The sequence below is a fragment of the Onychostruthus taczanowskii genome, unplaced genomic scaffold, assembly GCF_017590055.1.
Source record: "Onychostruthus taczanowskii isolate IOZ18803 unplaced genomic scaffold, ASM1759005v1 scaffold25, whole genome shotgun sequence".
Taxonomy (NCBI): domain Eukaryota; kingdom Metazoa; phylum Chordata; class Aves; order Passeriformes; family Passeridae; genus Onychostruthus; species Onychostruthus taczanowskii.
Window position 1 is genome coordinate 10462535 of NW_024499796.1, and position 13009 is coordinate 10475543.

Genomic DNA, 13009 nt, shown 5'->3' on the forward strand with positions numbered 1-13009 from the left:
GTCAGAGGCTGCGCTCGATGATCTCAGAGGTTCTTTCCAACCTCAGTGACTGTGTGATCTCCAAACAGAGCGGCCACATGGGAGATGGGCTGCTCCTGCCTGGGGATGTGACCAGAACGCTGCTCCTGTGCTGTGCCATTTGTCACCATAACTGACCTTTCATACGGGTGTGTGCTTTTCACGCTCACAACTTCAAACGGTCGGGAAAATTTCGTGCTACAGAACACAGATCCCTGCGCCAGGCCGCTCCACCTGCCGAGGCCTCCACTGATCCAAAGGAAACGCACAACAAGAATGTAGCTGTTACTTGTTATTTTAACATCCGGTATTTGTTATTTTTCATTTGTTACTTGTTGCAATTGGGTGTAAATTTAACCAACAGATGAGGAAAGGGTGTAACAACAAAGACCTGAAACATGACTGATGCAGAAATTGACTAAACTGGTTCTCCGTGCTTCAGTTATTTCTGTACAAGTCTATACGTACATGCTGATCTCAATTTATTTTTAATCTAACCCAAAAAAGTGTCCGTGAATGGAGCTGCTCTGAATTTGGAAAAGTAACTGAGAGAGCCTAATTCCCAGTCTTGCATCTACCCGATAATCCCCCGACCCCTAAAATCCTGTAGAACACACTCAGGATACCCAAGCTTGGCTCCGGCATCGCTGTTTAGTCAATTACCAAACTTCCACCAGCACGGAAATCGACTCACGGCTACGTCTCCCGGACAGCTCTCCCGCTCCCCCGGAGCCCTGCGGTGTTCCCGGCTCGGGGGGCGCTGGGAGGCGGTGCCGGACCGAGAGCCCCATGCCAAAGGCATTTATTGGGGTGCGGTGCTGCTCAGAGCAGCCGGGACACGGGGCATGTGACGGGACGGGATGGAGCCCCGGCAGCCGCGTGCCTCCCGTTCCCCCGGGGCGCGGGCATCCCAGGGCATCCCGGGGGTTCCGCCGGACCGTGCCGGTCCCTGCGGCTGCAGCCGCGCTCACCTGCCCCGCTCCGTTAGCCCCGCGCTGCGCCGCTCCCGCCCCGCCGCCGGGACTCCGCGGCAGCGGCCCCGCCTGCGCTCCCGGAGAGCCCCGGTGCCCCCGAGCCGCGTCCCGGGCAGGCTGGCAGCCGCTGCCGCCGGTCGGAGGCGGCTGAGGCGGCACGGCAGCGGGGCACGGGCGCCGCTGGGCAAGGCCGCCCGGCCCGGGATGCCCCGTGTCGGTACCGCGGACACCCGCGGCCGCGCGGCGCTCACCGGAGCCGCACGGCCACACACAGGGGGCTTTTCTCACGGGGGCCGCACCAGTTTTATTTGCGGTTCTTATTTCCAATAAAAACGCGGTGGTGTTTAAAGCAAAGCGCGCGGGCAGCGCTCGGTGTACCGACACGAGGGGATGAAGGCCGCCCGCGGTCGCTGCTGCCCGGGACACGGACCGAGCGCTGCCCGCGGCCCTGAGCAGCGGCCCCGGGGCTCCGGTGGCTCCACACGGCAGCCTGGGCGAGCAGGGGTGCCCAGCCGCCACCTCCGGCCTCCTGCAGCTGTTCCCAGCTGTTCCCAGGGCTCCTGTTCTGCCCTGCTGGCCGTGTGTCCCTGTCACCTTTCCGGAGTCGCTGGTGCAGCCTCTGCAATTTGCTGTGGAAGTAAGGAGACTCGTTAATCCCTGAGGAAAGCAGTCTCAGCAGCTGCACACGTCAAAAAGCCGCTGCCTCTGAGAGGGACAGTGGGCAGCACAAGTGCCACCCAGGGCCTGGAGGAGCAGGTAGCAGTGGCTGGCAGTGCAGTGAGGGCAGGGGCTAGAGCTGCACAGCACAGGGCAGTGCCTGGCTGCAGCGGGCAGAGCCCAGAGCTCTGCGGTGAACGGACTCAGCCTCCTAAAACTGTACGGAAAATCGGCCAGAACAGCAGTTCAGTGAGGTGGTGAGGCCCAGCAGGTCCCTGCGGGGGCCAGGGAGCCCTGTCCCCCTTGGCAGGGTCAGGGGCTGGGGGAGCTGCCCGTTCCATCCGTGACACTTCACCCTCCGGGGGCCAAATGCATCTGTGAAATATTCACAATAATACCGATTTAAAATGCCTTTGGGGTAACAGTAAAACTGGATGGCCCTGAAAACTCATTGGCTCAAGACAGACAATGGTGGAGTAATTAAGATGTGAAGTAATTGAAATGTGAATGAATTTACTGATGGCATGGGGGGGACAGTGAGACCACAGATCTGTTGACCAGGAGCCATCTCTGTGTGCACCAGCCACACATGACCCTGGCCAGCTGGTCAAAGGGTTCCAGTGACATCCAGGGCCCGAGTGAGGGTGTGGGATGGCGGTGCCAGCTGGGAATGGGGCGACTGGGAGCTCTGCTTTTCCCATGCCAAGCCTGGGGGCATTAGCCACACCACCAGGAAGGGCAGAGGATGAGGGCTGAGTTCGGGCACGGCTCCACTGAGATTGTCCATCACAGACAGAGCACGTACAGCCAATTAAGGACGGTTTTAATTGCTGCTGGGACTCTGCATTGCATGGGACCTCCTGAGAGGTCTCTGTGGGGGCGGCTGTGCTGGACACCGCGAACGGAAGGGATCTGCAGTGCACGGGGCAGTGTCCCGCGAGAGGAGTCTGAGGAGGGGTGGCCACGCTGTAACCTCTTAAAGAACGGGCTCGTAATTACCCTTGGGGCCTGTGCTTTTTTCTCTTCCCATTTCCGCGGTTCTGTGCACATTTACAAAGAGTTAATTTGCAGTTGGCCCCGGTAACGCGCGGTCTGAGCCGCGGGCTGTGCCGAAGGCTCCTGTTCCGTCCCGCAGCTCCTCCGTGGGGTCACGCTCAAGGCACGGGCACGGCAGGCCGGCCCGGGACCCCTCATGCTGCGCCGGGGCTCCGCCGGTCCCGGGCAGGCCCGGCCTCCCCCGGGAGTTTGGCGGTACCGGTACTCCATCGCACGGCCGCAGCTGCCGCTCCCGGGGCAGGCCCGGCCTCCCCCGGGAGTTCGGCGGTACCGGTACTCCATCGCACGGCCGCAGCTGCCAGTCCCGGGCAGGCCCGGCCTCCGCCGGGAGTTCGGCGGTACCGGGCCCAGCCCGGCGGGACGGCGCGGCCCAGGCCCGCCGTCACCACGGCAACGGGGGCGGGGCCCGGGCCGCTCGCCCCGCCCACGCCACCGTTCGAACGGCCCAATCGCAAGTTCCTCAACCGGGGGCGGGACGCGAGGTCGGGCGGGGGGGGCACGGCACCACCCTTCGCGCGCTGGTTGGCCAACGCTGCCGCCAGCTCCCGCCCCCCCGCGCGGCTATTGGCCGCCGCGCCCGTCGCTCCGCTACGAGACCACCGCCTCCCGCCCGCCCCGGGAGCGCGGGCGCCGCTGGGCCCGGCGGGNNNCACGTGCAGGGGCCGGCGGGCGGGGCGGGGCCGGCGCTCCGCTCCCTCTCGCGCGCCGCTCGGCTCCTTCACAGGGTGACACGTCTGCGGTGAGTGAGTGGCGTTGGCAGCCTGTCAATCCCTCACCGGAGCGGCCATCAAACAACATAAAACACGCGCGGGCACCGGGCGCGGGGCTCATAAATTCCGGCGGGCCGATATTTTTGCACATTGCTTTGCAGAGAGTGTGTAATTAATTTTTTTTACAGTTCTTTCCCCGTTATTTCCGCTCTTTTCTTTGCACAAGTTCAAACTTTTGATTGCTGCTGTCTCACCCCCGTGCACAGACTTGGGATCGTTTGTTATTTGGGGGGGAGGGCGATTAATTTTTTTTTTTTCCCTCTGTGATTGTGTTTTCTTGGCTTTTTTTATGTTGCAATTTGGGGGTGGGGGTGTTCGCTGGTTTGTTGTGGTTTTTGCTGTTTGCACCCTCCCAACTTCTGAAGGATTTGAAAGCGAGTTTTTTTGATTTTGTACTTAATTTTTTTTTTTTTAATTTTGCCTTTTTGCAAAGAAGATTTTTGGACAAGTGGGGAAAGACATAAAAAGCAACAATAAACATAAAAAAGGAAAAAAAAAAAAGCTTTGGAGGAAGATTGTACCAGGAAAACCTCACAGAAATCTGCTCAGCTCATTTATCCGAGGCACCAATATGATGATGATGAAAGAAGATTGTAACTAAAGAAGAGAGTGATTTACTGCCCTGGGAAGGAGAAGAGAGTGGAATAAACAGCTGAGATCCGGTCAAAACACAAATACTACATTTTTTTTTTTGTTGTTGTTACTGTTTTGTTTGGCTTTTTTTTTTTTTTTTTCCTCCTTTTTCCCTTTTTCCGTGGTGTGTGTGCAGAGCGCGGTCAGGAGCGCGGCACTGGGACTGAGCGGGGCAGGCGCTGCCGTGACCGCCCGGAGCGCGGCCCGGCCCGGAGCCATGGACGATCAGTCCAGGATGCTGCAGACTCTGGCCGGCGTCAACCTGGCCGGGCACTCGGTGCAGGGGGGCATGGCCCTGCCGCCTCCCCACGGACACGAAGGGGCTGACGGCGACGGCAGGAAGCAGGACATCGGCGACATCCTCCATCAGATCATGACCATCACTGACCAAAGCCTGGATGAGGCACAAGCAAAGTTGGTTTCGTCTAATTAAACCTTGTCTTTTAAAAAAATTATTATTAATATTATTATTTTTTTTTTAAATTATTTTTGGTGTGTGTGTGTGGTTTTTGTTTCTCTCCTTCCTGCTCCTCTGCAGGAGTCTCACAATTAAGAGCAACTTCTTGGGGGCCGTAAGAGAAATTACCAGCAGCCAAGGCAGAGCCAAGTTGCTATTTAATGATTTCTTTCCTTAAAAAAAAAATAGATATGATAAATGTAGAAGTATGCGATGGTTCTGCCGTCAGTGTGGTGCGCGGGAGGCTGTGGCTGGTCCCTGCCCGCTGCCGCTGGACGCTGTCCGGTGGATTCCGGCCTTTGCGCCGCCGTCCATCCGTCCGTCTGTCCGGCCATCCCTCAAAGTACAACTTTGCCTCTTTCTTTCTTTTCTTGTCTCAAAGTGGCAGCAGATGAATTATAAATCTGACCAAATATTGCTGCAGGAGAGGGTGTGTGTGTGTGAATAAAACCCAAACCAAACGCTGGCTGTGTTAAATCACAATAAATACAAAAACAATGTTAACCCCGTACCCCCCCCCCCCCCCCTCCCCAATCTCCTTAATAAATCAGTTCTAATATCGCAGGACGGGGACGAGGGGGGTGGTTTTTCCCCCTCGTTCGGGCGGTGTTTGCACAAAGATAATTCCGCATGAAAGCGAAGCGGGATGAGGGAGGTTCCGGCCGGCCCTCGCTGCCCGCGGCCCCGGGACCCCCGGCCGGGGGGCGAGCGGCCGCAGCGCGGGGCTGGGGAAGGCGCCATGTTGCTGGAGCCCGGCGCTAACCGCTTGTCCTGTGCTCTCTTGCAGGAAACACGCCCTGAACTGCCACAGGATGAAACCCGCCCTGTTCAGCGTCCTCTGCGAGATCAAGGAGAAAACAGGTACGGGCCGCCCGCGCCGCCGCCGCCGCCGCCGCCCGCGGGGCCGGGGGCACCCGGCGGCTCGTGAGGCGGCGGCAGCGCCGTGAAATGGCGCGGGGGTCCCCCCTCACGGCCCCGGAGCGCCCGCGCGGCCGCGTTACCGTCAGGCGGTGTGTGAAAGACATCCCGGGGCCGTGTGACCGCGGGCTTTAACCCCGGGACCGGACCGTGAGCTCTGTGAGGGGCGGGCGCGCCGGGCCGAAGCCGAGGCGGCCCCGCCGTGGGCGCCCCGACCCCGCTCCTGTGCCCGGCGCTGCTCCGGCGCCTCCCGGGCGCTGGGTTTTTAAACGCCAGAATTATCAAAAATCATCTCGGAAGTGCGGGTTTTTCTGGTCTGCATTAACGCGACAGGAATAAACTCCGTGCTTTTTCTTATGTGGGCATTTTAAGAGATTTTTTTTTTTTGCAATTTTTTCACATCACTGAATTTGTAGAATTTTTTGTTTGTTTGAAGAAGAAAATTGACAAAGTATTCTGCTTTGTGTTACGAGAACCAGGACATTTAGTGAAAATAATATTTAATGAGAATAAGAGCGTTTGACAATAGTAGGAACATTTAGCAATAACAAAAACATTTATTACGACTGAATTTAGAAATGAACAGCCAATTATTCACATATAGCTTAAGCCATTGCCTGGCTTTTCAGCTCTATGTGATACTCAATAACGTTCTGCTTAATTCCACGCTGAAAAAATAAACCTGGACGGAAACAACCCAACGTGAAATCATTGCAAATCTGAGCTGTGGAGCCCGGAGTGAGCGGTTCTCTGTGAATTATGGTGCTTTATGTCCAAGGGTTTCTTTGCTACCGGGGATCCACTTCAGTTCCTGCTGACAGCTAAGCACTAGGGTATTGACTGTGTTGTGAATATTAAGATTGATTCTGCTTTATGTTGCATTATATTACCCGGGATAAGGGGAATGATCCCTCTCCCTTCCCACCTACCTACGTTCCACCTCGGCCGGCTCGTCACCCCTTTCCTTCGGCTTGTGTTTGTTTCCTGCCTTTCCCTAAACTTCTCTGCCCGTCCTGCTCCGGAGGCAGAGAGCAACCTGCCCTCGGTGTTCAGACATTTGCAGGAGGCACATTTCAATGAAGGAGGCAGGCGTAGGTCCCGCGGTCACTTTATTTGCAGAGGGCTTAGCCTCAGTGTTTTGAAAGGCAAGTGTAGTCAGCCGCATGTCAGAGGTGAGCTGCGAAGAAAACCCGAGTCCTTTCAGCAGCGGGATTACTGGCACAGGGTGTTTGTGAGGCCGCCGCCGTCTCGCAGGCGAGGGGGAACCTGGCAAGAGACTCTGGTCTGAAACCTTTCGGGGTGTTTCAGTGATAACTTGTAAGCTGGGGTCCTGCATTTGTGCTGCAAGAAGTGGAGGAAGTTTTCAAGTTGCCTCTCTTTTGTGAGATCGCTGGGAACCAACAAAGAGTGAAGGCGTCTGCCTGCCCAGAGGCGAGCTCCTGCCAGCCCCGCAGCACGGGAGGGACACGATTAATGCTCTGAGTGATTGATGGAGATGGATCCACACCTCCACCAAAAACTCTTCCTGGAAGGGGACCTTCACTCAGGGCCTCCCAGTCGAGGTGAAATGTCTGTGCAGGCTTTACTTAGTGTGCTAAAGCAAAGAAAACGTGAAAATAAATGGTAGCCTGTTTTCCGGAGGCTGTTCTCGGAGGGAACGGCTCAAACAATTCTACACTGGAAGCTCGAGGAAGGGTCTGAGATGCAGTTAAAGCAGAGGTGTCCCCCTGTCTGCCTAGGGCTCTGCATTGTCTTGTGGTCCGACAGTTGCCAGGTGCTTAAAGCTGCCTCCGGTGGGGTCATGTGCTGGCCTTTAATTCTTCCTGATCAAACCAAAGTTTACCTGGGTGTGGGAATTGCCGTGATGGCTTCATCACTGTCTTCCTCCAGAGGTGAGGAGGTCATGTCTGTTCAGAAAACAAGTCATGCCATATTCAAATATTTTTTATATTGAATTATGCATTTATTTACATTTTAGTAGTTTTCAGTACAGTCAGCGAGGACTTTGTGAGGCTGGATGGGAGAGAGCACGAGGAGGAATCCTCAGTTTGCATGGAGACACTCTGTCACTTCCCAGCAAGGGTTAATGGATGCATCTCATTTCTGAGAGCCTCACGCAGGGTCAGGAGCTGAAGATTTTTATTTTTTCTCCCTGTGAGGTATTTACCATGTACAAAGCAAATCATTTGAGTTACTGAATTTAGCCTGACATTTCTTTTTTAACATTTTAACATTTTCAAAAGTGCTGCATAATACATTTAAGTGCTTTACAGCTATTAATAGCAGTGTGTATTCTGAGAGGCAACCACAAGGTAGCACGGTGTTCATAAAGAAACTGCCACCTCTGGCTTTAATTAGTTCAAAGAAAAATTATACCAGAGTTTTACTGAAGCCCCTCCAATAAATAGGAAATGAGCCTTGGCTCCCTTTGGTTGTGCTTTGCTGCTCTCTGAGGTGGCACTGGACACACGCTCACATCTGTTGCATACCTGTGTCACACTCCGTTTCCTCACGTCCTGCCACAAGGAATCAAAAACTGATTTGCACCATTGTTTGGGTTTTTTTTTAATAGCTCTTTTTTACTGCCGAAAACACCTTCAGACTGGTGATTTTATTAAGCTTCTTCCAGGGTGTTGCTCAACCTGGGATCCTGGTTATTCTTATGGAGAAAGAAGTGAAAATATATTAATTCTTGTAGTCTTAAATGTCTTTGGGAGTTGCAATTATTTCCCAATGGAGCAACATATTATTAGGTCCTGGAGTACACTGATAGAGAATTTGGTTTTTTGTCTTTAAAAGTCATTTGTAGAGACAGGATCACACGTTTATAAAAATGTCTGCATTCACGTGCAGAACGGTGCACACATCCACAGGTATTTATTTATTTATTTATTATTTATTTATTTATTTATTTATTTCCCCAAGTCCAGCAGCAACAATGACAGCTGCCAACCAACCCCGAATTTACTGTCACCACCACCCCTAAATAGCATTCATTTCCCAGTAAAGCCTAATGGCATACATGATGGTTTGCCAGATTTGTGGCCTTTGTGAGGCTTATAAGCAGGACTGACTTGGGAAGATCATAAAACTTAATGAACTTCTCGACTGCAGGAGGTGTCCGCAGGGGAAGCGAAAGGCCTGCTCGGCTGCTCGGGCTGCTGCAACTATTTTTTATGTCTAAAGAGAGAGGATGAAAATATTCATTAAGGACGTTGCATAGATTTTGGTGTCAAAGAATGAATAAAAAAGCTCTGAAAAGCAGACAAACCGCGTGCTAGCCACGCCACGGGGTTAATTCCTCTCTGTTCCCGTGTAAGTTACCTTTATTTTTATTGCTAGAAGCGCAGAGAGCCGCGCTCTGCCGTGCCTGCGATGGAGGGGCTGCCTCGCCGCCAGGCTCGGTGCTGGTGAGCGTGTCGGGGCGCAGGAACGCCCCTTGTCACCGCGCCGGGAGCCGCGGCCGCGCCGCGGGGCTGCCTGCCCGGCCCGCGGTAACCCCCGCGGGAAGGCCGGGGCAGAGCTCCGGGGCTGCCTGCCCGGCCCGCGGTAACCCCCGCGGGAAGGCCGGGGCAGAGCTCCGGGGCTGCCTGCCCGGCCCGCGGTAACCCCCGCGGGAAGGCCGGGGCAGAGCTCCGGGGCTGCCTGCCCGGCCCGCGGTAACCCCCGCGGGAAGGCCGGGGCAGAGCTCCGGGGCTGCCTGCCCGGCCCGCGGTAACCCCCGCGGGAAGGCCGGGGCAGAGCTCCGGGGCTGCCTGCCCGGCCGGGGCGCGTTAACCCCCGCGGGAAGGCCGCGGCCGCGCTCTGCCCCCGCGCACACTGCAACTTTTCGGCCAGGCTTTGGTGCGAACAACTCTCGGTCATCCGCTGCGACCCTCGGTCCTGGCGGAACGCAGGATTCGGGCGGAACAATGAAATGGCACTGATAGCATACATATACGTGCGTGTGGGTGGGAGTGTGTGTGTGTATTTTGGCTATTTTCTAAACATCAGCTGGGGTGTTATTGTTACTTACTTTAGCTCTTTAAAATATTTATGTGCAGTCCTGTTTTGTTTTTTTTCTTTTTTTCCCCCCAAGCTGCTAAATACATATTCTGTTGTTCCCTGACTACCTGAAGAAGTCAGTGCTGGGTGTTCATGTTCACCCAGCTCAGCTTGAACCCTTTAGCTTTTGCTTCCATCTCATGCTTCAGTACCAAGGTTTGTCACTGACCCAGTTGTACTTTTGAATGTATTTTTTTAATTGCCAGCAGATGTATTACAAATGATGGCGTGCAGCAGAACGTTTGGTCGTTTGCACTGTCCTTATGGCAATGACATTGCTTTTCTTCATAAATGTCCTACTAGGAAAAAATAAATTGGATAAAGTGTCTTGGTTGTCATTTGGTCATCTGTTTCCAACACATTCATTATCAGCAGCCTGGTTGTTTGGTGCATTTCTACCAGAGCACTTCTCTAGTTGAGAAAATGGCGATTTGGTGATTATGGGCATTAGAGAAATTTGTGGTATTTTGTCTCACAGAATCTGAGACTGCACCTTGCCATCAGCACTCCCCATTGCTGGTGCTCCTTGTTGTGTTTAAATATCCATCTTCACCTTGAGTACTGGGATTAGTGGTTCCAGAGATTTTTTTTTTTTCCCCCTCTGTAGAAGATAAATTTGACCCTACTTGTCAATATTAATTTAGCCAGGAGCAGGGATTTATTTTATTTATTTTATTTTATAGCTGTCTTTCATGTCCTTCCATTTATTTTTGAATTTGACACATTTTCTTGTTTATCTGAAAATACCAAATTATAGCTGTTACCGTGTGGTGTATTTTGGGATGCTTGTTGTAAGTTAAGGAATTTTTGCATTCAGAGATAAATTATTATCATGGCATGTAGGGAATGCAAAGCAGTCTTTTTTTTTTTTTTTTTCAGGATTTAACACATTTATCAAGCTCTGTTCCTGCAGCTTTCAATGGTAAAGTTGTATGATATGGATATTATGCTGTCTTTTTTCAATTTAAACATTGATTTGTGTGAAACATTAATATAATGACATTTGCAGTCTACCGCAGACAAATATCAGCAGAATTAGACGCTCTAAATTATTACAAATGCAACGCAATATTTAAACCGCAGTGAAGGCTGTATTAATAATTGCGGAGCGCTCAGATTTTGGGCTGGTTTTGCGGTGCTCGGTGCGTGTTTTTGTGAGCGGAGGATGCGAGCCCGGGCTGTCGGAGCCGCGACTGACACCCCGAGAAGAATGCTTTGTTTGTTTGCTCAGCAGTCATGTTTAATGCTCTTCGCTTATCAAGGTGATCAGCATGGTTCAGATAACACATGCCTGACACCGCCTGCCTTTTCTCACCGCCGTGTTGACCTTTTGTCACGTTTGCTTTTCTCCGGTAGGCAATTCCTGGCTTTAAGTGTGAATGGAGTAAATAATTCACATCAATATTTAATATAAATTATTAAAGTTTCTGTCAGCTCTTACAGTTCGTGCTTTTGTAGAGTTGGAGTAGTTCATCAGGCAAACAGATGAATTGTGCAGCTCAGCTGGACATTAGAGCTCCTCCATCGTGCTGCCGGGACTCGGGGAGGAAGCAGGGAATTAAATAGGAAAGGTAATGCAGCCTGCTCCTTCAGCACTGCTTTGCGCTACCGCACCTTCTTTAGGAAGGCTCCAAGCACCAGATAAATACCCGGCATAATTTATTTTGTTATTACTGTACTTTTTTACCCCCCTTCACGTTGCAGACAGAAACGCAGAAAACCCCACTGCCCCCCGGCATTTCTTCTACTCTTTGTTATTGGCCTTCCTTTGGTGCTCCAGGCCCTTTCGGGGCTTAGGGTGGGAGTACTGGTGCTGGTTTGGGTGTTTGTTTTTTTTCCCCCCTCACTGTTCTATTTCTATTTTTAAAGACTGCTTCGGAGCCCTAAGGTGATGAAGTTTCAGGGGGTTTTAGACCTTGTTTGTAAATTACAATGTATATTTTGCAAAGTGACCTGTGATTGAATGTAGATTATTCTGAAAACATTTGTTAAAGGAGAAAAGCTCTGATCTCTGATTGTAACAGCTCGAATGTGTTTATTGCATCAGGAATTGAATAAAAATAGCATGTTTTACATAAAAGCATATAGTAAAAATCATTATGCACTTACTTTAATTTTATGCTCTTTCAGGTGTTTCGGTTCTTTTGTTAATGATCAGTTCAATGCGTGTTGCACAGTCACAGGGACTGTAACAATGTGAATCACTGAATATGCCATGCAATACAAATCCATCACCTGGAAGGGAGGTGGGTTTGTATCATGTGTTTACAGGTCAAACCCTTTTGCTATACTTCAGTCATGCATCAACATTTAAAGCCAATCTCTCATTCCTCATTGTCCAGCAGGTGGCTTTGTCATAGATTATTTAATTTTTAATCATTTATTGTAAGTGGAAAAGGTTATTTAATAGTATTATCCTGACAGCATTTTTTTTAAAAGAACAACAATTTTCCAGTATGTCCTGTGGTGTATGACGGGGTCAATGGAAGCATCTAGAGAGCTTCAAGTACACAATCTAAATTAAGATTCTAAACAGGCATTACAGATGCTGGTAACTTTGGCAATTATCATTTTGTTTGGTGAACAGTAGTAAAACAGTGTGCGGTAAAAGTGTTTAGAGAGAGAGGATAAATAAATTGAACAGTTTTGCAATGCAAAGTGGTTTGTGGTGTTTTTGAGGATTTCTTGGCTCTTGCTTAACTGCTATTGTGAAGCCTGGAGCAGATTTTCCCATTGCTAATGCCCTAGAAGTATTAATTCACTTTGATATGCTAATTAGAGGGCATTATGCAAGAAATGAGATTAAGTGGCAGCATGAAGCCATTTGCCTGTCAGTAAATTGAGAGCTTTAGCATCAGGAGGAGCTTTGTTTTTTCTGAGTTTCTCTTGGTTTTGCATATAAATAAAATTGATTGAAAGGTCTAGAGAAGCTTCTAGAACATTGGTGGTTCTTTTTCTCCTTCTATGATTATTTAAACTTCATGTTAAAGCCTTTCTCTGAATATTAATTGATCTAATGGGAGATACTGAACATGAAGAATTTCATTGTATTCTCAGTTACTGTATCTTAACAAAAGGAAAGTATTAGAATTCTTTGTGTCATCTGATTTTTGTGGGATTATTTTAGATATATCTTACAGCTTTGTATTCTGGTGTCTCTGCCTGCTCACAGCTGCTGTGCAGAGAGCTGTACCTGTGTGGAGGTGGTTTTGCCAGTTCTGTTTTGGGGATTGCTGAAGGCAAATGGAAGGCTGGGATTCCTGCCCAGTGGGGCTGTGGACATTTGTCACCCCCACTCACCCACAGCTTTCCCACCATTTCTGATGCAAATCACACATGTGTTCTCCTTCCTTTAGGAAAGAAGGGGTTGTAATATTGACCATAGATTTTATTCAACTGTCAGAAATTGTGTTAAAGTAACATTAAGGGATTGACTTACAGCCATAAGAGTGAGGGAATTTCGAGTTAATAGTTAAACTCTG

General features: G+C 51.0%; 2 protein-coding genes and 1 long non-coding RNA gene across 8 annotated transcripts in view; 1 reads left to right on the plus strand and 2 right to left on the minus strand.

Annotated features, from left to right (window-relative positions):
- The window catches only part of MAPKAP1 (MAPK associated protein 1), a 79886-nt gene extending 79602 nt beyond the window's left edge, over positions 1 to 284 (minus strand). For 2 of the 3 annotated variants that reach the window (XM_041406793.1, XM_041406792.1), the window contains exon 1: positions 157 to 284. In XM_041406793.1, coding sequence (XP_041262727.1) covers positions 157 to 163 — 7 coding nt within the window. In that variant the 5' untranslated portion in view covers positions 164 to 284. The remainder of the gene's footprint in view (positions 1 to 156) is intronic. The other variant, XM_041406790.1, reaches the window with a different exon arrangement.
- Positions 285 to 3368: 3084 nt separating this feature from the next.
- Positions 3369 to 13009, plus strand: part of PBX3 (PBX homeobox 3) — a 100159-nt gene continuing 90518 nt past the window's right edge. The window contains exons 1-3 of one of the 4 annotated variants that reach the window (XM_041406864.1): positions 3369 to 3444; positions 3912 to 4522; positions 5353 to 5426. In XM_041406864.1, coding sequence (XP_041262798.1) covers positions 4326 to 4522; positions 5353 to 5426 — 271 coding nt within the window. In that variant the 5' untranslated portion in view covers positions 3369 to 3444; positions 3912 to 4325. Of the gene's footprint in view, positions 4523 to 5352; positions 5427 to 13009 lie in introns of all 4 variants that reach the window. The other 3 variants (XM_041406865.1, XM_041406863.1, XM_041406866.1) reach the window with 3 other exon arrangements.
- LOC121337057 lies at positions 4707 to 5462 on the minus strand. The gene is made up of 2 exons (XR_005952845.1): positions 5329 to 5462; positions 4707 to 4983 (listed from the first exon to the last, which is right to left on the minus strand). It is a non-coding gene; the product is annotated as an uncharacterized LOC121337057 (long non-coding RNA).